Source organism: Nyctereutes procyonoides, unplaced genomic scaffold (genome assembly GCF_905146905.1).
Source record: "Nyctereutes procyonoides isolate TBG_1078 unplaced genomic scaffold, NYPRO_anot_genome, whole genome shotgun sequence".
Taxonomy (NCBI): Eukaryota; Metazoa; Chordata; class Mammalia; order Carnivora; family Canidae; genus Nyctereutes; species Nyctereutes procyonoides.
Genome location: NW_026575140.1, coordinates 23,616,425 through 23,641,371, shown reverse-complemented (window position 1 = coordinate 23,641,371; position 24,947 = coordinate 23,616,425). Strand labels below are relative to the sequence as shown.

The following is a 24,947-nucleotide window of genomic DNA, read 5'->3' as shown; positions in this document are numbered from 1 at the left end:
CTAAGGCTGCTCCCGCGAAATCCCAGGGCGCAGCGGGCCGCCTGGGGCCCCCGGGCTCGGGGGGCTGACCCTTCGCCCGGGTCAACCCTGCGCGGGGGGCAAGCAACCTACCAGCTCTGCGGCCAACCCCGTATCCCACGGTCCGGAAGCGCGGGCGGCGAGCGGGCCGGAAGTGACGCGTTTCCGCGCGCCGGCTTCCGGCCCCGGCCCCCGCGAGCGCGTATTTCCGGCGCGCCGCTTCGCCGCTCTGCGCTGTGCGCCCCTCTGGGAGTCCCGGTGTTTCCTCGGACGGGCGCGATGGGCAAGAAGGGCAAAAAGGAGAAGGGCCGCGGGGCGGAGAAGACGGCCGCCAAGATGGAGAGAAAGGTGTCCAAGCGCTCGCGGAAGGAGGAGGTGAGCGGGGCCGGCGCCTCGCGGTGCGCGGAGCTGGGGTCCGGGTCCCGGTGGGCTTCCCTCGGCCGCGAGGCGAGAGGGCCCGGGTGCAGCGGCGCGCCTCGGCGTCTGGGTGTGTGGAGCGAGGCCCTTCGCCTCCCAGCTCTCTGCGCGTCTTTACACGGAGGCTGACGACCCTCGCTGCCGCCCTGAGCCTCAGTGGGACCAGCTGCAGCGGTGGGGGTCCCGGAGCTCCCGGGTAACCCCGCCGCCTTCTCTCTCCAGGCCCTCAGCTGAAGTAGGGATCGTGACTGTGTTGCCTGGGTGGGGTGGTGGCACAGAGGCAGGGTTAATTTGTGGGGCATTTTAGAGCAGTGCTCGGCACATGGTAAGCACTCAGTAACTGTTAGCTGGTTTCCACTCGCGTTCCCATCTCTCTGCAGCTCCTGGTCCTTAGGAGATGCCAGTGGCTGCTCTGTGGAAAGGGCCTGTCAGGCCTGAGACTTTGCTTGTTGCTTTCATTAGTTCTCAAAACAAACCCTCCGGATCACTGACCAACGCATTAGGCCATACCCACAGAGGATACTCTCCCCTTCTCAAAGTCAGCTGTTTGGTGTAAAGTCATCAGGAGGGTGCATATTGGGGAAATGTGGAAACTGCCACAGTGTGGTTACACATGTGAAGGCTTACCTTGGACAAACTCCCAGCTACACAAGGACATTTTTTTGTGGAACAAAAAAGTTGCAAGAGAATGCACAGTATGATCCTGGTGACATGAAATTGAAAAACGTGAATGACTAACATGTATCACTTAGAGATATGTTTAGCTGTACTAAAAGTATGAAGAAACGCATGAGGGTAAGGAGCACTCCATTCCAAATACAGTGGCTGCTTCCTGGGGGCTCACAGGTTCACACATGGGAGGTGGCGGGCTGCAGGTATCTGTTCAGGCTGAGGAATGTGGCGTTCTGATGAAAGGAACCGAGGAAGCCCATGCCGCTTGCAGTCAGCAGGTGGGGTGGGAAATAGGCAGTATGGTCTGGAAGTGTTCTTAGGTGCAGGAAGGACATCTGCCTCCATTGTGAAATGTGGAACTGGGGAGTGAGGGCTCTGGGGTTGGGGAGAGAGGAGAAGCAGCGAAGAAGGAGGTGGGAACACATCTCAGATCCCAGCATGAGCACAGGGAAGAGAGTAAGCATTCCAGAGGAAAATAAGGTTGGAAGTGATGCACAGGTCCCGCATCCCTGTGTGTGTGTGTGTGTGTGTGTGTGTGTGTGAGATCGTTAGTAGATGCAGTCCCCACATCCCTAGGGGTGTGTGTGTGTGATCACTAGTGGATGCAGGGCTATGGCTCTGGACTGGGAGGAGGAAGAAGACCAGGTTCCAGTGCTGCCCAGCTGGACAGGTTAATTGGCACGTTCTAAATCTGTTTCTGCAGTTGTAAAAATAGAGCCCTTCTTATCCGGAATGGCTGCCGCTCCTAAGTGCTGAGCTCTAACCGTGTGGCGCAGTTCTAAATAGATAGGTCTTGCTTGGAACTCACCTGTTGTTATTTTGATGGAGGGAGGTGGAAACAAGATAAAAACGTGAGCAGGGGAAGTCTCAGACACTGTGATGCAGACAACAAAACGTGTGGTGGGGTGGCTAGGGCTGGCCTGGTGAGAAGTGGTTGAAGGTGCTGCCAGGAAGTCAGGGAGGGCTTGTCTAAATGGAAGGCTCTTTATGCGCACTGTGAGCATTTGGGTGAGATGGTCCAGGCAGTGTGCGTGCATCTATGTGTACTTCTGAGGAAACTGCCTATAGGGTCAGTCTCAATATTTTTGCAAGTGTCAGAGTCTGTATCCCTGAAATGGGAGGAACATGTCATCACCCCCAGATCTGACTGGACCCTGGGCAGGTCGGACAGAGTGGGAAGGGTGACCCAGGTTTTTGACTGTGTGTGAGGGTTTAAGAACATGTCTCAGGTGTGACTTTTTGTTTGCCTGTAGGAAGATCTTGAAGCTCTGATAGCCCATTTCCAGACGCTAGATGCCACCAGGACTCAGATCGTGGAAACACCATGCCCCCCACCTTCACCAAGGTAAGTGAGCCAGGGCTCTTCGTTCTAGCTTTTGACGAATTTCTTGTGTATGTTGGAAAACCACTTTAAATGGGCTCCGTTTTTCTTAAGTAGACAGACACATGGAATGTTTTCCTCATTAAAACCCATTCCCGGGGATCCTTGGGTGGCACAGTGGTTTAGCACCCGCCTTCGGCCTGGAGCCTGATCCTGGAGTACTGGGATGGAGTCCCACATCAGGCCCCCTGCATGGAGCCTGCTTCTCCCTTTGTCTGTGTCTCTGCTCCCCCCCCCCCCCGGTCTCTCATGAATAAATAAATAAAATCTTTAAAAAAAAATATTAAAAAAAAAGCCATTCCCATTGTAGATAAACTCCCTCAAACTCACTTTTCTTCTGAAGAGTGGGAGTGAGGCTTTTGAGGTCTCTTCTCATGAGAAACACAGTCGCCCCACTCAGTTGCTCAGCAGGGATGTGCCATTCGAAAGTTGTCTAGCTGATCACAGTTCCTGGACTAGGACGTTGCCCCAGTGAGCTCTTTGGTTTTTAAAATATTTCAGAAGTGTGTGTCACAGGCATAGTTTCATGTTGCTCTTTGTAATGACAAGTGTGATTTTGAAACATAAATATGTTAAGCCATTTTGAATGAATTTGTAAATTAGGTAAAGAATTCGAGAGTCTTCTGTAGGATTTCAGGTACTTGTGGGATGAGCCAAAATGAGCAGGCTTTGGTTTTCCTCTGTGTCGATTCCTGTTCTCTCAGCTTCTGTATTCCAGCTCTGTTATCAATTGATTAGGGCCCTGTAATTCTTGTATTTTCCACTGCAGGGTAGAGGGAAAACCCTGAATGCACTGAGTTAGGAAACAGGAAAGGCCAAATGACCCGAGAAAAGATCCCATGTTTTTAGAGAAGGGGAAATGCATTAACTTCACAAGCAAATGAGACTGGTTTGGTTGAGAAATTATTTGCTTCCTTTCCCTCAGAATACAAATTACTAGTGTTGTCATAAAGGAGGTTGACTTTACTAGAGCTGCTGCCAGCCCGAGTGGAGGCTGGGGTCTAGCACTTCAGGAAGGGGGGCTGGTTGTGGCTCCCATGCCCCAATCTCACTTGTCAAGAAGTGGGGCATGACAAGGTGGCCCCTGGGCAGAATGGAGTTGCAGGTTGTCCCTGTATTCACGTAAAAAGTGTCAGGAAATGGGGTATACTTTCCCCGGTACTTGACATGTTACCACAGGGGCCACATAGAAGTTACACGTGCTGTAGATGCACGTTATTCTTTTTTTTTTTTAATTAATTAATTAATTAATTAATTAATGATAGTCACAGAGAGAGAGAGAGAGAGAGAGAGAGAGAGAGAGAGAGAGGCAGAGACATAGGCAGAGGGAGAAGCAGGCTCCATGCACCAGGAGCCCGATGTGGGATTCGATCCAGGGTCTCCAGGATCGCGCCCTGGGCCAAAGGCAGGCGTCAAACCACTACACCACCCAGGGATCCTTTTTTTTTTTTTTTTGATGCACATTATTCTTGCAGTTGTTTCAGCAGGTAAGTCTTTGAAATCGTGATGGCTTCGTACCTTACGGCACCCCTGAGGGCAGCCATTCTGAATGTGGATTGATTTCCACCCCCCCCCCCCCTTTGGTGACATTTTAAAACTTTTCCTGAAGTAGTGGTGCTCACAAAGCCAGGTTCAATGTTAGGATGTAATTAGGATTGCTGGTGCTTCCATAGTCAGCTGGGAATGTGTTTTGATGGAGCTGAGAAATGATGAGATCATTCAGTTGGTAACCTGAGTAACCTCTCGCCTCCTCCGCCTCCATCATGTTATAGGAGAAACCATGAAAATTACTGAGTTTTGTGAGTGTGCATATCCCCAGGTATTGGCTGTGATGTAACTTAATGGGGAAGTAAGGCCCGTACACCCAGGTGCATCAGTGCCTTAGGGCACCTGTTTGTGGGATAGAGGTGGTGTGGGCTGTGGGGACCTTGCGGGGACTCTGGGGGCTCTGGGCCTGACTTGGATTGCTGTTTCCTGGCTGTGCTTATTACTTTCCCACAGAAAATTTTAATAGGTGTTAAGTGAAAATAAGATTGGAGGGGGGGACGCCTGGGTGGCTCAGTGGTTGAGTGCCTGCCTTCGGCTCAGTGCATGATTCCGGAGTGCCAGGATCGAACCTGCCACATCAGGTTCCCTGCATGGAGCCTGCTTCTCTCTCTGCCTGTCTACCTCTCTCTGTGTGTCTCTCATGATTAAATAAATCTTAAAAAAAAAAAAAAAAAAGATTGGGGGTTAAAGAACTTTGGGAAACAACTGGTTTCCCTTTGAAATTTATTTAAAAATTGTAGTAAAATAGATCTTTTTTTTTTTAAAGATTTTATCCATTTATTCGTGAGACACAGAGACAGAGAGAGAGGCAGAGACACAGGCAGAGGGAGAAGCAGGCTCCATGCAGGGAGCCCGACTTGGGACTCGATCCCCTATCTCCAGGATCACCCCCTGGGCTGAAGGTGGCGCTAAACCGCTGAACCACTGGAGCTGCCCAGTAAAACATATCTAATTTAGATTTTCCCATTTTAACCATTTTTAATAGTGCAGCTCACTGGGGTTCCTTTTTTTTTTTTTTTTTTTTTTTTTTTTATGATAGTCACAGAGAGAGAGAGAGAGGCAGAGACACAGGCAGAGGGAGAAGCAGGCTCCATGCACCGGGAGCCCGACATGGGACTCGATCCCGGGTCTCCAGGATCGCGCCCTGGGCCAAAGGCAGGCGCCAAACCGCTGCGCCACCCAGGGATCCCTCACTGGGATTCCTTACGTTCATGGTGCTTTGTAACAATTTATTAACAGAAATTTTAATCACCCCACATAGGAGCTTTGGGCTCATGAGCTATCACTCCCCATTCCCCTCCTCTTGGCCCCTGGTGACCTCTGCTCTCTAGTTTTTTTATTTGCCTGGTTTTTTTTTTTTTTTTGTTTTGTTTTTTACTTTTTATTTTTATTTTTTTTAAATATTTTATTTGTTCATGAGAGACAGAGAGAGAGAGAGAGGCAGAGACACAGGCAGAGGGAGAAGCAGGCTCCATGCAGGGAGCCCGATGTGGGACTTGATCCCGGGACTCCAGGATCATGCCCTGGGCCAAAGGCAGGCACTAAACAGATGAGCCACCCAGGAATCCCCATGATTTGGCTGTTTTAGATATTTCATATAAGTAGAGTCACACAGCAGCTGTCCTTTTGTGTCTGGCTTCTTTCACTTAATGTAATGTCCTTACGGTTCATCCGTGTTGTAGCATGAATCGGAACTCCATTCCTTTTTAAGACTGAATAATATTCCATCGTATGGATGCACCACATTCATCTGTTGATGGACTCTTGGGTTGTTTCCACCTTGGGGCCTGTGTGAGTAATGCTGTCACAAATGTTGGCATGCAGGTGTCTATTCCAGTCCCTGTTTTCACATTTCTTCAGCATATACCTAGGAGCAGAATTGCTGGGTTATGTGGTAATTCTGTGTTTAACTGTGGACTGTTTTCCACAGCGTAGTCCTATTTTTTTTTTTTAAGTAAAAAAAATTTTTATTTTGTAGACAGAGTGTAAGTAGGGGGAGGGGGAAAGAATCTCAGACAGACTCCCCGCTGAGCATGGGGCTCAGTCTCACAATCTTAAGATCATAACCTGAGATGCAATCAAGAGTCAGGCACTCAACCCACTGAGCCAGCCAGGCGCCCCAGCATAGTCCTATTTTATCACACTGGTTTCTTTCCTGCAAACTTTCTAAACCTATAGAATGTTTTTGTGTACAGTAAATGCCCAAGAGAAAAACAGAGTTGTCTGATTTCTCAGACTTCGCTGACTTTGAAGCCTTTGTCTTCCTTTATGAAATATCTTTTGGAATTACTTTTATCCTATACTCCCTGGGGAAAGCTGCTTGAGGGGATTTTAAATCCACCAATTGCTTGTCCTACCCTCCCACCCCCTTCACTGTCTTACTTTCTCCAGAGATGATTCACACGTATTTATAGTTCTCTTGTTCTTATATTTGGTGTAAGTAGAACGTTATTTGCATTTTTTAGGTGTAAGCTATCTGGATACAGATTGAAATGCTTAAGAACTGGTCTTTTTAGAACAGTTTTGATTGTGATTTAAGTGGATCAACCTGTAAAATAGATCAGCTCTGGGAAATCTGGCATTTAAGTTAGGAGCACCTAGACACATCACTGCCTGATGGTTTTTAGCCAAACACTGTATGAGTCACCCAGATCCAGGGCCCTCTTGAGAGACTAGTATTTTGGCCATGAGGTTGACTTAAAGGGTTGGAGGCCTTAGCTTCTGTTCCCAGTGCCAGGTTTCCTTTTCACAGAAGTTTGGGGATGTGATACAGCACCCTGGTGGAAGGGAGGCCAGCTCTCAGCTGGGCATCACATGGCTGGATTGCGTGGTAAATTGCGTGTTAATTGCTTCTGTCTCTTGTAGGTTACATGCCTCACTCTCTGCTCATCCTGAGAAAGATGAGTTAATCCTTTTCGGAGGTGAATATTTCAATGGCCAAAAAGTAAAGTATATATTTTTTTCTTTTCCCTTCAAATTTCCATGGGTCTCATTTTGAGTAAAATTAGTTTAAAGCAGTGATAACAAATATGCATTGGACCACCTCCTGAGCTTTCAGGCTGGTATCCCACTTAGTCCTTGAGAAGTCACCAGGATCCTTTAGTGACCTTAAGGGTCACTCTTAATGCTTGCTTGAGATTGACCAGCATGTTGCTCATTTGTGTTGATTGTTCATGCTCATGATGGGTTTCAAAGTTGTTTTGAATCAGGTCAGAAAGTGCTGATAAATTGTAGAGCTAATTTTCATTTTTGAGCAGGCTAGAAAGACTTTTTTATTTCAGAATTAGGTATGAAACAGTTATAAAAGCATGAGTTCACCTTCCTTCCATGCTCAAGATCCCTGTGAGTTTGACTTCACGTGTTTGTCTTCCACTCTGAGTTTTCATGCATTTAAAAACCAGGCTTGACTTTGAGCAATGATTTGCCGAGCAGCAAAGGCCTTGGTATCTTAGGTGCTAATAGGTATGGCGGGCAGGTAGCTTTTTTTATCTCAAAGGATCCAAGGGGCCCAGCCATAGGCTTCCGGCATGGGTATATGTGGCTTTAGGAAACCTGTTTCCTGGGGAAAGCTGTTTCCCAAGTGATTGAGATCCCACTTCCCACTTACTGTCACCTGCGTGGAGGTGTCATTCATGACATAAAGTCCCTCTTCCTTTTTGCAGACATTTGTATATAATGAACTGTACGTTTACAATATCAAGAAGGACACCTGGACCAAAGTAGAGATCCCCAACCCACCTCCAAGGCGCTGTGCTCATCAGGTATGTGTCAGTGTTGACCACCCCCTCTTCACCTGTGAGGGTTCTATTAGCTGCTTGTGGAGTTTGTAGACAAGAGGTGGCCTAGTACAGAAGGTGGGGACTTACGCGTGGCCGCACTTGCTGTCACTGACCTGGATGCAGTGCTAAGCTTCTTGCTCTTCAGTATCTTCACTTTGAGACAGGGATGAACACCTTCTCCAGGTGGCCTGAATCCAGGTAAATATACCTCATGTGGTGCCTTGCATGTAGCAGCCATAGAGCAGAACCCTCCTCCGTAGGGGTGAGAGGCTCCTGCAGGCTGCAGACCTGGTGGCTGGAGAGAGGAATTCCTCGGGAGAAACGGAATGTTCAAAGGGGGTTCTTGAGGAATGAAATGGGTCATAACCAGAGATAGTGAAGGGTGAGGACGTCAGCATGTTGTCGACTGGTGTCTGCTCACCCCGGGGAGCTCAGTCAGAGCTGCTACCCCTATCCTGTTCTGTAACTCCACGAAGACGGGCCCTTGGTCTGTCTTGCTCATTATCCTAACCTCTTACTTGGAACGCTGTCAGGGCACAAAAAATAATTTGAATGAGTGATAACTTTTCAGTGTGGAGAAAGAAGATCGTATGAGCCTGCCATGGTGTGAGTAAGGCTTCCCTCCATGGTATGTGGGAGTCCTTTCTCTAATCCTCCGCTCACGGGTAGCCTGCTGATCTGAAATTGGGTCTGAGAGTGGGACCTGTCTGCCTGGACTGCATGAATGTATTGTGCACATAGAGACTTGCAGGCATTTGGATTGCTCCTTTTTTTTTTTAAGATTTTATTTATTTATTCATAGAGACACAGAGAGAGAGAGAGAGAGAGAGGCAGAGACACAGGTAGAGGGAGAAGCAGGCTCCATGCAGGGAGCCCGACGTGGGACTTGATCCCGGGTCTCCAGGATCACACCCCAGGCTGCAGGCGGTGCTAAACCGCTGCGCCACGGGGGCTGCCCTGGATTGCTTCTTGTAGAAAAGAAGGATGTACTTTCAGGTTTAGCAGTCAGATCTTAGTAAAGCTTGGATTTTAATAAATAATGGATCTTGAGAAGTTTGATCCATTCACCAGAGACTGCCCCAGTTCTTGAGAATGCATGACCTGTCCTAGGCTTTCAGGCTGAGGACAAGCTTAACCTGTCCCAGCTGTGATCTCTCCATGTACCCAGCCCTCCAGATGCCTCACTGATTCCTGGACCCCAAGAATTGCTCATGTTTCGATGGAGCAGTCCCGCTCTGTGCCCACGTCACATGATATGGGCTCAGGAACTTCTTTTGAGTTTATTTTCTTAACCGTTTTAATCACAGTCTTTAACTGTGTCCTTCAGGAATTAGTGTCATGATTTTTAAACAGTTATTTTGTCAGGGTGCTCAGCAGGTTCTGATTCATATGCATGCCTTAGGAGGACTTTGCTAGTCTGGGACTTAATAATATCTTTGTAGTTAAGGTTGGTTCGCTGTTTTCGCTGAATTTCACAATGAATCAGAGCCACAGGAAACAGAAAATTAGTTATAAAGTCTTTTGCCTGAAAGTCATTACAGTCCAGATTCTATGACATTGAATTCTGAGACCTAAAATCTTCCTTCTTAATAGACTGGCTCAGTGTGACATCAGAGGTCATGTTCTATATCTTCTCTTTAACTGGGGCACAGCGGGGTGGAAAGAGGAAGCCTACTTGTACACCATTCTTTCTTTCCCCCTAGATCCTGGAGTTTTAGGGGGTGAAGCTGATTTTAGTGTGTAATTGGAGAATTGAGATGGCTTTTCTTCAAGAACACAGCACAGTGGGAGAAAGGAAAGGGCTGTGGCGCCTGCTGAGTGTGTGGCCGGATGTGTGGCCGGATGTGTGCAGGCCTCAGCAGCTTGCTCCTCTCTACCCGGTTTCCTGGGAGAGAGGCACATTCACAGGCCTCTGCCTGAACTGTGAGGATGCTGCCACCAGCAGGAGAAGAACTGGAATGAACGACTTTGAGAACTCCAGGATGGGTGATGAGGAGGCAATAGTCATGAGATCATATCTTCTTGATCCCTGGATGGTTTCCCCCAACATAGTAACTAAAATATGAAAAAAATTTTTCTCTCCTAAAGTAGAAAACAGTTGATGTTTAAAAACATGTCTTCTGTGTTCTTGTCAGCCTAGTGCATTACTTAGCAGTAAATAGTTTCTGGAGACAGGTTAATATATAGGAAGTCTTTATTCGTGAGATATGCAGAATCCCATGATAGTCCATTGGTGCTGTGGAGAGTGTCAGCCTCCAGGACACCTGGGTGGCTCAGCGGTTGAGCATCTGCCTTTGGCTCAGGGCGTGATCCTGGGGTCCTGGGATCGAGTTCCATATCAGGCTCCCGTGTGGAGCCTGCTTTTCCCTCTGTGTCTCTGCCTCTGTGTCTCTCATGAATAAATAAATCTTTAAAAAAAAGAAAAGTGTCAGCCTCTGTTTGAATAATGGCTATATCTCGGTCCACCTGAGCAGGGTTAGCATGGGTCCTGGGTTGCTCCCTTAGGAAACACGAGGCATCTTTTACATTTGTGGCACCCTTCTGGGGCTGGGACATGGTGACAAAAAAGACAAATTTGCCTTTCCTGATGAGATCCCGTAGTTTGTATTTTTTCCAGTTCTGATGGCATCATGTGTTTTTCGGATTCCACTTACATGAGGCTGAAGCTGCTGTCAAATCTGTTCAGAGTCTGTTACTTTAGATTCTGGGGGCTTTTTTTGGCATTTGGAGGGAGAGTGGGGATCTTAGGGTTTTCCAGATGTGACTTTATTCCAGTTAATGCAACAGCAAGCAGACCCAGGTGCCTGGGAGGCGCACAGCCTCATGGGATAGGCCGGTCTCACCTCACCTCTGGAGTGGTGCTGCTGTGCCTTGTCCCCTGGTCACTGGGCCCTGCTATGTCTTCATTAGGTCTGCTTGTTGGTTCAACAGCTACTTTAAAACTGCTATGTGTGTATGCACGAATATATATATATATAAATATATATACAATAAAACATATAATTTTATTATATAATAAAAAATATATATATAATAAATGTGTATATACATATGTATTTTATATATTATATATATTTTATATATTTTTATGTTTGTATATATTTTATATATATATTATATATATATATTTACTTATTTACTGTTTGCATTTTATTGCTTTATTTCCCGAGTATATGAGCCAGTCACTCAGGAGAGGGTCAGGGGTATAAACTCATAAAGTAGGGCTCTTCCAAGGGCCCGGTCACCTTGCTTTCCTGCCCAATCCGGCCAGACCTCTCCTGAGAAGCTACCGGATGATCGTGCCCATGCCTTGATAAATTGAAAAATCCTTATCTTAGGATATCATAGGGGGTCATTTTGTTAGTGCTTATAGACTTCTTTTTAAAAAGTAAACTCGGGATCCCTGGGTGGCGCAGCGGTTTGGCACCTGCCTTTGGCCCAGGGCGCGATCCTGGAGACCCGGGATCGAGTCCCACGTCGGGCTCCCGGTGCATGGAGCCTGCTTCTCCCTCTGCCTATGTCTCTGCCTCTCTCTCTTTCTCTCTCTGTGACTATCATAAATAAATAAATTAATTAAAAAAAATAAAAAGTAAACTCTTTAAGATCTCTTTATTGGACCATAACGTATTTTTGTGTTAGGTTTTGAAGTGAACGTGCATTTTATAGATATCTTTTAGCAAATAATTTTTTCTTCTGCAGCAGGATGTTTTATTAGAGTATTGTGTGTTTAGCTTGAGATCACCTTTAACTGACAGTGACCTTGATAAAGATAAGTTCTTGGAGAACTTTGGCACAGATCCATGACCTGGATTAGATCTCTTTCTTACCACCTTCCTTTCCACTTGCTTAATAGTTATGGAATAGAGAAGTAATTGGAAATTTAACTTGGATGAGACTGAAACTTTTGAGTTGGAGTTGTAAGATCCTATTGCTAATTCCCAAATGAATCACTTCATTCCTTATTCTTTCCATAGCCAAGAAGCCTTTCTTTTTTCATTTTTTTCTTAATTACTTTGATACAGAGCTGTATGTTGTTTTTTTACTCACAGATAGTTGGTTAAAAATATTTGGGGCAGGTGACTTGAAATGACTTGTAAAACATCACCTTGAGGGATCCCTGGGTGGCGCAGTGGTTTGGCGCCTGCCTTTGGCCCAGGGCGCGATCCTGGAGACCCGGGATCAAGTCCCACATCGGGCTCCCGGTGCTTGGAGCCTGCTTCTCCCTCTGCCTGTGTCTCTGCCTCTCTCTCTCTCTCTCTCTCTCTCTCTCTCTCTCTGTGACTATCATAAATAAATAAAAAAAATTTTTTCAAAAAAAAAAAAATCACCTTGAGGGTGTATTTCTACTGTAGTATGACTTCTTTGCCGTGCATTTCAGTACAGGCAAACTAGTTTCCCAGAGAATATACTATTAAAGGTGTTTCAGTTTAAGCAGCATCAATAATGCTACAAAGCAGAGTGCCACCAGAAGTGAAATTCATGTGCTTTCTTTTGCAGAAGGGGGAAAAAGATGAATTTAGTTTACTCTAAAATCATTTTCTTCATCTTTATGGAAGGCAAGTAAAGGGAGATTTTCTTTTTTTTATAGATTTCCTTAAGAACCTAAAAAAAATAATTTAGCAGGACGTATAGGTGTAACTTATCATAATTCATCTTTGGTACATTCGAAAGACTTCTCTCTGGGGCACTGCTTTGTATTGATGTGAATGGGAGGTAAAGGACCCCTGGGTGTGTCTGATGTTGCTGTGTGAGCAGCACACTTGTGGCTTGCCCTTTGCTTGATTTCTTTGACTTGAATTTCCTAATTTTATTGGATGAGTGGGGTTGTGTTAGGTGGTTAAAATGCCTTCTAATCTTTGAAAGATGGGTCTGGTTTGAAGTTGACAGGAAAGTAATTTGCCTAGTACTTCTCATGTAGTAGTTTAAAAATCATTCTTAAAAGGTGAAAAAAGGTCTGTGTGACTCAAAAATCTCAACACTGGATCCCAAACGGAAGTTGTGTTTAATTCAAGTATTTCTATATAATTTTTCCTATTTTCTTGACATTGGATTCACTGATTTTTTTTCTATTTATACATTTATCTGTTTATACATTTTTCTTTTTTTTATAGTGGTTATGACCCACTAAATTTGCTTATTTTTTTAAATTTTTTTATTTATTTATGATAGTCAGAGAGAGAGAGAGGCAGAGACATAGGGAGAGGGAGAAGCAGGCTCCATGCACCGGGAGCCTGATGTGGGATTCGATCCAGGGTCTTCAGGATCGCGCCCTGGGCCAAAGGCAGGCGCCAAACTGCTGCGCCACCCAGGGATCCCACATTTTTCTTTTAAAAAAAAATTTCTATTCTTTATTGTTTCCTTTCATTTTGGGCTTAATTTGCCTTTTCTAGCTTCTTAAGATGGAAATGTAGATATTTTATTTATTTATTATTTTTTTTTAAAGATTCCATCCATGTATTCGTGAGAGACAGAGAGAGAGAGAGAGAGGCAGAGACACAGGCAGAGGGAGAAGCAGGCTCCATGCAGGGAGCCCAACATGGGACTTGATCCTGGGTCTCCAGCATGAGGCCCTGGGCTGAAGGCGGTGCTAAACTGCTGAGCCACCCAGGCTGCCCTGATCATTTATTTTAAATCTTCTAATACAAGCATTTCAAGCATCTAATACAAACATTTCCCTCTAGACTGTACTTGAGCTGCACCCCACAAATTTTATTGTATTTTATTATTCAGATTGAAGTGATCTGATTTGCTTGTGGCTGTCTTATTTGACGCATGTGTTACATGTGTTAGAAGGGTGTTAATTTACAAATACTTGGGGATTTCCTGGGTTTCTTTTTGTTCGTCATTTCTAATGCATGATTTCAGTCCTTTTAAAATTTTCGAGACTTGAGGATGCCTGAGTGGCTCAGCATTGGGCATCTGCCTTCTGCTCAGGCCATGATCCTGGGGTCCTGTGACCGAGTCCTGCATCACGCTCCCCGCAGGGAGCCTGATTCTCCCTCTGCCTGTATCTCAGCCTCTCTATGTCTCATGAATAAATACATAAAATCTTAATTTTTTTTTTTTGTTTTTGAGACTAAAGCTGTGGCCTAACATACCTATCTTGGTACGTCTTTGGTGTGTTTTGTAGAACGTAGGGTCTCTAGTAGTTGGGTGTGGGGCACTGATTGGGTCAGGTTGGCAGATAGTGTTCACATCCTCCCTATTCTTGCTGAGTTCATTTCTGCTAATCTCCTGACGTTTACTTTGTCTGCTGTTTGCACAGCCACCTCATGTTTCTTAGGATTAGTGTTTACATGGTGTATCTTTTTTCATCCTCTTTATGTTCATTTGTGTCTTTATGTTTAAAGTGTGCAACTTTTAGGAACACCACTTGAGTCGGGTCTTGTTTTTGTTTTTTTTAAAAGATTTTATTTATTTACTCACGAGACAGCAAGAGAGAGACAGAGACACAGGCGGAGGGAGAAGCAGGTTCCCTGCAGGGAGCCCAATGCGGGACTCAATCCTCAGACCTGGGATCACACCCTGAGCCAAAGGCAGACACTCAATTGCTGAGCCTTCCAGGTTTTCCTAGTCAGGTCTTGTTTTATTATCCAGTGTGACAGTTGTTGCTTTTAATTGGTGTATTTGTCTTACACTTATTCATTCATTCTTAAGTAGGCTCCATGCTGGGCGTAGGGCTTGAACTGATGAGCCTGAGATCAAGACCCGAGCTGAAATCAAGAGTCAGACACTTAAACAACGGAGCTTCCCAGGCCTTTGTCCATTATATATAATGTGATTATACAGAATTCCTGACTGACAGCACTTGAAAGATACTCCGTTTTCTGGCTTACACTGTTCTAGTGAGAGTTTACTGGTGGTTTTTATCTTTGTTCTGTATTTAATGTCTGTTTCCTCCTCTAAGGCTGCTTAAACAATTCTCTCTTTACCTTTGGCATTTTAGCATTGGTTTTGAGGTACCGTTGTGGTTTTCTGGGAGTCCAGTTAGATGTATGTTAGATGGTCTAATATTGTCCAAAAGGCAATAAATCCTTTTTTTTTCCTTGCAGTGTTTTTCTTTTTTGACTTCATTTTGGGTAGTTTTTATTGCCTTTCACAGTGGATGTATTGTGAACTTGTGCATTTTTCATTTTACAGATCGTGTTTCTCATGCTAGAGGTTGTTTCATTTCTTTTTTTTTTAAGATTTTATTTACTTATTTATGAGAGACACAGAGAAAGAGGCAGAGACACAGGAAGAGTTGGAGAAGCAGGCTCCCCTGAGGAGCCTGATGCGGGACTCAATCCCGGACCCTGGGATCACGCTCTGAGCCAAAAACAGACACTCAATCGCTGAGCCACCCAGGAGTCCCAGGTTGTTTGATTTTTGATAGCCATTCCCATGTCTATTTATTATGTTCACATTTTCCGTTAAATCTTTGGGCATATTTATAACTGTTCTCAAGTCCTCATATACTAATTCTCTCCTCTCATTTCTGGGTCTCTTTCTGCTCACTGGCCTTTCTTCTTCTAATGGGTCATATTTTCCCCCTAGGAATGTATGATTAGATGCTGGTTAGATGCCAAATGGTGCTCCTGCCACTCAGCAGCACCTGGCTAGATTTGTGAATGCTGCCTGTTGATGGTCTGGATTTTTTTCTCCTCTATCAATGAATGATGAGATTTGTCCTGGCAGGCATTTTAGTCACCTGCAGATCACCCTTGATTCTTTTGAGGCTTTCCCTCTGGATGGTTTAGCCCTATATGGCCTCTCAGGGTTCTCCACCAAATGCCCTAGGTGTTCAGTAACACTTTTCAATCTGTCTAGTTGGTACTTGCTGGTCTCCAAGGCACTTGTAAGCTTGGGTTGTTGTTAGGCTTTCAGGTTTGCCCTGGCGGGTGTCAGCCCAGCCTCCTGTGGTCTTGCCCTGAAGTTGTGCAGCTCTGTGTTCAAAGGCTCCAGTGGGACCTCTGTGTGGATTTGCAGGGTGCTCTCTCTCTAGTACTCTGCCCTGCAAATTCCAGCAGCCCTCAGCATCCCTGACCTCTGACCTTTGTCTTCTCAGCTCAGCAAGACCCCCCCCAACCCCCCCGCCCTGTTGGGCGCATTTCCCTGCATCAGGGTGCAGAAAGTGCCTCTAGAGTTGAGGGGCTTGTTCTTTTCATTTGCCACCTCTTGGGAGTATGGGCTCACACTTCCTGTTGTCCAATTGTAGCTGCTTCATGGATTCTGTCCAGTGTTCTCCTTGTCGATGGAGGGAGGGCTAGTGAGTTGTGGGTTATTCCCTCCTGGTCAGGAGTGCAGGGTTTATATCTGTCTTCTTACAGCTTTAGCCTTCTCAGGACTAGTATGGTAACTTTTTTGTTGGTGTTCAGTCTTTGAAGAGTAGGTTAGATGCAGTTCTGAGGTCACTGACTGTGGACCCACCTTCGTGCAGCCCCCACAGTTCTCACCTCAGTGGGCCTGCTGTTGCAGTTAAGTGCAGGAATGTGGAACACAAGCTTTGCCTTGCAGTCGTCTTCTTGCCTGGAGTTTGAGCCTTCATTTTTTAAGAATGACTGAAAAAACTGGAACATCTACTTGGCATGGTCGCTAAGTGTCTGACTCTTGGTTTTGGCTCTTGTCATGATCTCAGGGATGATGGGATCGAGCTCCACAATGGGCTCTGCTCAGCAGGCTGTCTGCTTAGGGTTTTTTTTCCCTCTACCGCATGCTCATGCACACTTTCTCAAATAGATCTTGGGAAAAAAAAAGACTGAAAAACTGATTATGTAAGTAATAAATATTCATTATGAAAAAATGAAAAGAATTAAAAGGAAAGTAAGTCCATTGTCTTTTCCAGAACTACTAATTTGTATTTTTGCATCTCTGTCTAAACATGTAATCCCTATTTCTGCACAGTTGTATTTCATGTTAGTTGGATTACACACTGGTACATACACATGTACTATGTGTGCATGTATAACACTTAGCCTTCCATAATGTAGTATCTCAGAATGCCATTGTGTTGCATGGCATGAATGTACCACTTCACTAAACTCAGAAAATTGTTAGATATCAGCCTCAGCTAATCATCCCATCTGCTTTAATGATTTGAAACCATCAGTGTCTTCCCCATAGATGGACTGGTGTTATAGAGTGATGGGAGACTAGCTTGTCTCTGTAGGTAGTCATTTGTGCTGAGATGGTGCATATGAAACTGACTATAAATGGGAGTGCATGGGGCCTGTGCCACCCTAACTATGCCACCAGGACCCCTCAGTTTAGTCTAGGGCAGGAGTGGCATCGGTGACAGAGCCATAGTTCTGCAGCATTCATAGGCACCAGGCAGGGGGAAGGACATGCATTGTGACAGGAGCTCTGGGGTACTCCGCGGGTACCCTGGGACAGAGCCTCCTGGGACCCACTGCCTGACCCACTCAGTACACACTTTCTCGGGATTTTGTGAGGCCCCAATGGCCCTGACCTAGTTCCCCTACCCCAGCCATTCCACCTGCTGCCATGACAACCACTTCTGATCTCCTGGGCAAGAGGGCCCTTCTGCTTTTCCTGTCTCTCACCCCTTTTGCGTAAAGTACATGCTTGTGTGGCTCCTTCATTGCTGGGTACATAGCTGGTGATCCCAGGTAGACTGGCCTGGCATCTGCTCTGTGCTTGCTGTGATCTGGGTGAGCATCACAGCCTGGGTTTGCAGGGGGCTTGCAGAAATCATTTCTGTGAAGTCTGTCCCTTCAGACACATAGTTTACAGATAAGTTCACCTCACTGTAAAACCGTCAAATCACAAATGACCTTGAAATCATGCTGCCTACCAGGTGGTGTGTCATCGAACAATATATCCAGGGAGCAGGACTCTTACTGGGCAGCCAGTGGGATGTGTGGCTCTGATGGGTTCAGGTGGTCGTGGGTGCTTCCCATGTAGCATTCAGCAAAATTACAAGAGGGGCCAGTCTTTCCGAAATGAGGTGTGGGCACGGGATCTGAGTGTCCTCAAGGAGAAGGGGCGCAGGTTCTGGGCAGGGGTCTCCAGTTTCACTTTTGCCACCTTTAGTCTACGCTTAAGCTTTTGTTTGGAGAAGAGTTTACTCCACCAAAGTGTCCAACCCAAAGCTCCAAAGCCCTGGACCAGACTGTCGAAATTGCCTTTAAAATCCTCCAAATTGGGATCTCTGTGTGGCTCAGCGGTTTAGCGCCTGCCTTCGGCCCAGGGCATGATCCTGGAGTCCAGGGATCGAGTCCCACGTCAGGCTCCCTGCATGGAGCCTGCTTCTCCCTCTGCCTATGTCTCTGCCTCTCTGTGTGTGTGTGTGTCTCATGAATAAATAAATAAAATCTTTTAAAAAACAAAATTCTCCAAATCGATGTTTCTTGTATTTGCATCTGTATGGGTCGTTTTATACGGAGTAGCAGTCACTCTTATTTTGTCTATCTAAAATATATTCCGGTACATGAGATTTTCCCTTTTCTATGAAGGCCTTTTTAATCACATGCTTTGACTTTCTCCCCTCTTGTGGGGGACCTAGCACAGTGATTCCCAGTCTAGCATCCGGAGCATTGCCCTTACCCCCGGAGACCATTTCCAGTGGTTGAAGGAGAGCTCCACTGCATGGTCACTATAGGCACCCCATGTGGCCTGACCAAAGTTGTGTGTTTCATGCTTGTATTTCTGGGGTTCTGGGTACTCTTCATTCTCATTGAGGTGTTAACCTAGGGCATTTGAAGTGACGTGAGCCTGAGTTCCCGTCCTCACTTGCCTCCATCCTCAGCTGGGTGCATTGGCATATGAGATGTGCCTGGGGACCATTGTTCTCTGAAAGCTTTGATACTCTGCTGAGCCTAGTCATACTTTGAAATATGCCCATGTCAGTCTTAAAAGCCTGATGTTGCATGTGCCTGGTCAGCCTGGCCCCTGTGCTGCTCTGTTCTGTCTTGTCCCCATGGATGTGGGACTGCCAGAGACTCCAGGGTGTGTGGCCCCAAGGGTGCTGTTTTCACTGCTTTTGCTTGCCTTTGCTGTTGTGCTTAAATCTTTTAAAGATAAATGTTATATAAGCATTGCATATTACACACACGTTTTATTTGTTAGTGAGGTTTTAGGTGTGCTGTGCCAAACAACTAGGGAAGGGATTAATGCAAGCAGGCAAAAAGCTGTATTATAAATATTTAATAAAAAGAAAATACTTTGTCAGTTTGTGTTAGATCTAATGTGAGCTTTTGATACCACTGTGTCCATTTTAACATGATCTGGGTTGTCTAAATCTATTTTGCAACTTAGGAATACCTGAATGTGTAGTAGGTGTTTGATTTGCAGGATTTTTGAGGAATCTTCTCCTCAGACACAGGGGTAGGTGATCACTGAGTGTGAGCACCGGCTGCAGCCACCATGGGAGGTGGTCTGGTGGATCTTGTGGGTGTGGAGCTGGCTGAGAGGTGCATGGTTGCTCTGACCTGTCCCTTTCTTCTCACAGGCTGTGGTGGTGCCTCAGGGTGGAGGACAGCTGTGGGTCTTTGGAGGAGAGTTTGCTTCTCCTGATGGAGAGCAATTCTACCATTACAAGGATCTCTGGGTGCTGCATTTGGCCACCAAGACCTGGGAGCAAGTAAGGTAAGGTGCTAGGTAGTGAGACTCACCTCGGTGCTTGGCTCCTGTCCTGTGCCAGCATTCTGCATGCACAGTGATGCAGTCCTAGCTGTTTGAATTTCAGGGCCCCATGGAGCACAAATGCAGGGCCTTGAGTGACCATTCTTGCTGGTCACTGAAGTCAGGGAAGAGCTCAACTTTTTCTCTAGACCCTTCAAGGAGAAGCCGGCCTGGCGATAGCTACCTGACCGCCTGACTTTGTTGAAGGCATTGGCTGTCTTGCTGGGAGCAGCACAGTATCCCTGCCTGTTTTCCCATCCAACCTCATCACCTGCATGGAGCATCTGGAGTGCAGTTCTCCTCCCGGGCCTCCGTGTATCCCCTGGGAGGTGGCTCTGGGTTTCAACTTGCTGGCAATGGACCCTTGGTATTTACCACCAGGGAGTGCTCTCGCTAGGTCTAATTGACATAGAAAACAGGGCTGGTAAGAGGGGGGTGGAGTGGGGAAAGCTTTTTATGTTTCTCTTCAGTAAACCAGGCTCAGCCATTGTTGGTACTTGATTTCTGACTGTCGATAACATTGATAAAGTGTGTGTCACATCCATACTGTACATTCACCGCCAGTCAGAGCTGCATGTCACAAGAATGACCGTTGAATGACAGGTAGAAAGTAGTGTTAGTTGGCTTTATTCTTCAGGGGTCACATGCCCTGTGGCAGGGGCTGTGCACACCATGATCCCTGTGTACTGTCTCTGCTGTCAAAGCAGCAGACCAGAGCTTCGTCATCTGCTGGAGCAAGGGCTGGATTAGAGAGTTCAGTCATGGTGCAGAACTCTTCTTGGGTCCTAGGACTTCCATCAGAAGGGACGTCACACCCTGGAGGCTTGTTTGATGATGAGCCTTTTAGGAGACTACTGATGCCAGGCTGTCGAGGCCAGATCCAATCAGCTCTGGGCCTGGGGTGTTTGCACCTTTGAGTCTGCTGTGTGTGTGGACGGTGACTGTAGCCCCCAGGCTCAGCGAGGCCACTGGAGGAACACTTGACAAGTGTCTTACTGAAGTGGCAACCAGGGAGCCTTAGTGTGCGCTTCAGAGTACTGACTTCATTTCCCTTTCTCTTACTTGCCTTGGTAAAGGTTCATTGTCTTGGTAGGCACAGCAATCCAATTATTTTCATGTTAAAAGTTGATTTTGTTATGCACACATTAAAACTTGGTCATTCATCCTCAATTTAAAAAGTATTTGGGCCCAGAGCACGCCAGCTTTGTTGTTCCTATTGGTTTGCTTCAGTTTTTGTTTTTTTTTTTTTGGCTTTTTATGTTTTTTTTTTTTTAATTTTTTTTTTTAATTTATTTATGATAGTCACAGAGAGAGAGAGAGGCAGAGACACAGGCAGAGGGAGGAGCAGGCTCCATGCACCGGGAGCCCGACGTGGGATTCGATCCCGGGTCTCCAGGATCGCGCCCTGGGCCAAAGGCAGGCGCCAAACCGCTGCGCCACACAGGGATCCCTGCTTCAGTTTTTTTAAAAACCCAATTGTTATTTGCTGCTTGCCCATTTTGGGGGAAGTGATTCAACATATTTTTATGTCAGTTTTTATGTCATTTCTGTCAGTTTGAGTAGCTTTTTGTCCATAATTCACAGATGGGTGAGAGACCGTGCATGGCTCCATGAGAGAGTACTGCCCTCTGACAATGGCTCAGTGGGGCCTCGTGCTCATGGCAGCTACAGGAATGTCCTGAGCTGCTTTGCGGTATGCACATTTTCTCATGGCCTTCAGACCTTCCTGATACTGTAGCATGTAACACAGAAGCAGGGGTTACTGGGAACACATGGCCACCTGAGGATGTGTCCTTTGAGAAGCTTGCTGTGGCTGCTGTCTCCCAGCCAGCCAGGCCTGCCACCCTCACCTCGGTGTGACCTGGGGCGGTTGGCTTTGCCACGCATGCATGGTGTCCACACCTCCCATTCTGTATTGGAAATGGTCCCTCGAGGGATCCCTGGGTGGCGCAGCGGTTTGGCGCCTGCCTTTGGCCCAGGGCGCGATCCTGGAGACCCGGGATCGAATCCCACGTCGGGCTCCCGGTGCATGGAGCCTGCTTCTCCCTCTGCCTGTGTCTCTGCCTCTCTCTCTCTCTCTCTCTGTGACTATCATAAATAAATAAAGATTAAAAAAAATATTAAAAAAAAAAAGGAAATGGTCCCTCGACACTTGAAAGCTTCTTGTAATTATGACTCGAGAGTTTTTGGAAAAAGTCTGTTAAAAGCTACCAGGAAACTGCACAGTGAGTCTCCTTGGTGTTCTTGAGCCTCTGCATTAGTCTGGACAGTGTGGCAGGGCTGTAAAAGGAACAGGTGCTTTGCTTTTCTTTGTATCTGAGTTGTTTTTTCAGCCTGCCTTCTGGGTGAGGACCCTGGTTCTGATGGGTGAGCTGGACAGAGCCTGGTAGAGCCCAGCAGAGCTGCTCTGTAAGCTGTCCATGGGGCCACGTGGGAGTGTCCACCCAACTAGAATGTGCAACCTGGGCGTCGGGAGATGGAGGGTTCTGTCCCTGGCTCTGCCTCTGATTTTGTTTGCCAGGAGATTATAGATGACCAGGTGTGTCTTGCTGCTTCACTTGTTGTTAGGAGGCATCTTCTGTCTCCAGCTTGCTGATGGGAAGCAGAAAGTTGTAAGTGGTGTTCAGGAGACCTTATCTGATGACAGATATCTACTTCCGTGTCTCTGTGGTCTCCTACCCTCTGTCAGCCTTGGGCACTGAGCTTTAGCTGCCCTCAAATGCTTAGTGCCCTGACCGTTCCCAGGCTGCAGCTTTCCGCCTGCCCCACCTGCCTCAGAGGTGGTCCTGAGACCACGGAGGGAACTGCCGCCCCCTCTTACACTGTTCCAGCTTCCCACAGCCCTCTAGACAGGGCAAAATGGGTAGATGTGCAAAGAGGTTTCCCTCTGCCCCAGAAGCCAGGAGTGCTGACACATGTGACCCCATGACATCGCACCACAAGGACAGTGGAGAACAGAGACTGGCGGGAAAAAGGAAGCATGAGTGCATGTTCACATGGAGACTGTAGAGGAGTGAGCAGCACACGGCTTGGTGGAGACCATGCGGGGGCTGTAGCAGACCAGCCGCAGAATAAGGTGGCACCATTTGGGGCAGTGAGGGGGGAGAACAGGACATCCCCTGGCCAGGATGTCCCTAACATCCATCATTCCAGCAGAATTTTACATGCGCCTACACCTCAGCCCCCAGTGTGCTTTTAGGAACATACCCTAAAGAAACACACTCTCTCATTTCATTCAAAGATATATACCTAAAAACAATGAAGCAGAATAGTACATGCCTGAAGAAAGAGCCCAGGGTGTGTACATGCGTGTGTGCTTGCTGAGTGGGCCAGAGACCCTGGCTGTGCATGGGGAGGGACCTGCATTGTTCCCGGGTGTTCTGCTTCACTCCCCTTTGCCTGCACCTGTTGTAGATCACTCCATTTTCATCCCTGCAACCTTAGGGTGTATTCCGAGAGCTGGAGGGTTTTCCTCATTGACTTAAAACGTTTCTTTGCTGTGTATTTTTTTCATGAGTTCCAGAATCAGGTTTTCAGTTGTATTTTTTAGAATTCAAATGAGATTTTGATGGAGTTGCGTTTATTTATAGATGGCACTTTGGGAGAGTTGACATCTTTCTGATCCTATCTTCCAGATCAGGAACATTGTACTTTTCTCCAGTTAGGTTTATCTCTGACTCTTCAGTAAAATTTGCAGCCTCCTAGAAGGAGAATTGCAGAGTCAAAGGGCACATGTGTTTCCGCCCCTCCCACCTTGTGTCTGTTCCCCCAGAGACTCCACCTGGCACTTGCTCCTTGCTGTGAGGGGGTCTGTCCCCGCCACTGTGCCGGTGCTCAGTGTTCTCGTTTGCTGGGCATACACCTCCCTTCTCGGTGTAGCAGCTCCTAGACAGTGGGGTGGGACCCTGTGGAATTAGTAGTTTCCTGTCCTTACTTGCACTTTGGAAGGGTTCCCTAGAGAATGGTTGTGGTGTCCCAGCAGGAGTTGGTGTGGTAGTGGCTGGGAGACCTGTCAGCCTGGGGCCACCGCCTACCACTGAGATAGCATCTCTGTTCATTCTTGGGACTTTTTGTACCGAGTAGCACCAAGGGAGCTTTATATACACACCTCCCTGGCCGCCTCACCCCAATATGTTAAGTCTGGTTCAGAGCAGGTTTAAAATCTGTATTTTATTTAAGCCCTTCCCACCCCCCTCAGTGTTCCTGGCTGCAGGCTACAGTTACTAATCCTTTGGCTTTGGTGACTAGTGGGTCTTGTGCTTATTTTGAGCCTTTTTCACTGACATGACAGTGGAAAATGCCTGCTGCCCTTTCAGAAGGAAAAAAACTCACGTAAAATGCCTTAGATCCTAAACCAGGAACACAGCGCAGCTAGTGCTTCTGTAATGTTGCAGACTGAAAGCATCTCCTCCCCTCTCCCCCCAGCCCCCAACCCCACAGCTGTTTGCACTGCCTCCCAGCAAGGCTGTATACCTGCTTGCCTCAGCCTCTGTAACCGGGAATGTGGGGGCAGACTCACAAGGAAGGCCTGCCTGCTGAGTTCAGGATAGGCCACAGTGCTGCTCCTCGGAATGGGACTGGGTTTGAGCCCTGGCGTGGTAGCTGCTGTGCACAGGGGACGGCTGTTGGCACTGGCCTCCATGATCTTGTCTTCTCGTCTCAAAGTAGAGAGATTTCATTCAGAGTGCAGACTGGGTTTACTGTGTCTGGAAAGGTCGCTGAGTCCAGGAGAACCCACATCCTTTGGAAGATATAGGCAGAACCCTCAATGAACTTGAATGTTTTTTGGCCTGACACACTGAATTTGATTCTCCTTAAATGTCTCTCGCTCCCATGAGGGCTAGTTTTATAGCTGAGGAGACCCCTGGAGAGAGGTCAGGGCCAGTATCCGCAGTATTCGATTGGCATCTGGAATATATTTAGTCACTTGGCTTTCAAACAGGTTTTTCTTGTGGGAGGGCAGGATGGATTCCCTCTGGGTCGCTGGTGACTTCTGATTTATCTGATACAGCAGGTATGTCTTGCCCATCCTTGCATGTTAGGCTGGTCTGAAGAAACTGCGTTTTGGGGAAATGATTTCAGGTCACCAGCAGGTAGAGGCAGGGCCTGTGTTGGGTATTCAGGGAAGAGCTGCTACTCTGAGGTCTGAAGTCAGGCCACTGAAAGGGGCACCTTGATGGACCATTGCCGGCATGTTCCCTTGTTTCATGGCTGTGTGGATGTGACAAGGACCAGGTGCAGCCTCCGGGCCTTGCCTAGCTCCCGGGCCTGCTAGAAGCACCTCTGGGGCCACCATCTACTTGAAGGATGGCCTCACCACGTGGTGCTGACAGCTCCAAAGGGACCAAATGCCAGTTTGGTTTTTGTGAAAATGCTTTTTTAAAAAGTAGACTCTGATGAATTTTCATCATCCTGTGCAGCTTGATGAGTTTTACAAAAGCAAACACCTATGTGCTCAGATCCAGAAAAGAGCGTATCACTATGCTTCAAGCCCCTGTGAGTCCCCTTGC

General features: G+C 46.9%; 1 protein-coding gene across 2 annotated transcripts in view; it reads left to right on the top strand.

The window, feature by feature from the left end:
- The first annotated feature begins 238 nt into the window (after window positions 1-238).
- KLHDC4 (kelch domain containing 4) overlaps window positions 239-24,947 on the top strand; it is a 58,531-nt gene continuing 33,822 nt past the window's right edge. For both annotated transcript variants that reach the window (XM_055307094.1, XM_055307093.1), the window contains exons 1-5: window positions 239-393; window positions 2,361-2,452; window positions 6,902-6,980; window positions 7,699-7,797; window positions 19,265-19,401. In XM_055307094.1, the coding sequence (XP_055163069.1) occupies window positions 298-393; window positions 2,361-2,452; window positions 6,902-6,980; window positions 7,699-7,797; window positions 19,265-19,401 (503 nt within the window). In that variant the 5' untranslated portion in view covers window positions 239-297. The remainder of the gene's footprint in view (window positions 394-2,360; window positions 2,453-6,901; window positions 6,981-7,698; window positions 7,798-19,264; window positions 19,402-24,947) is intronic.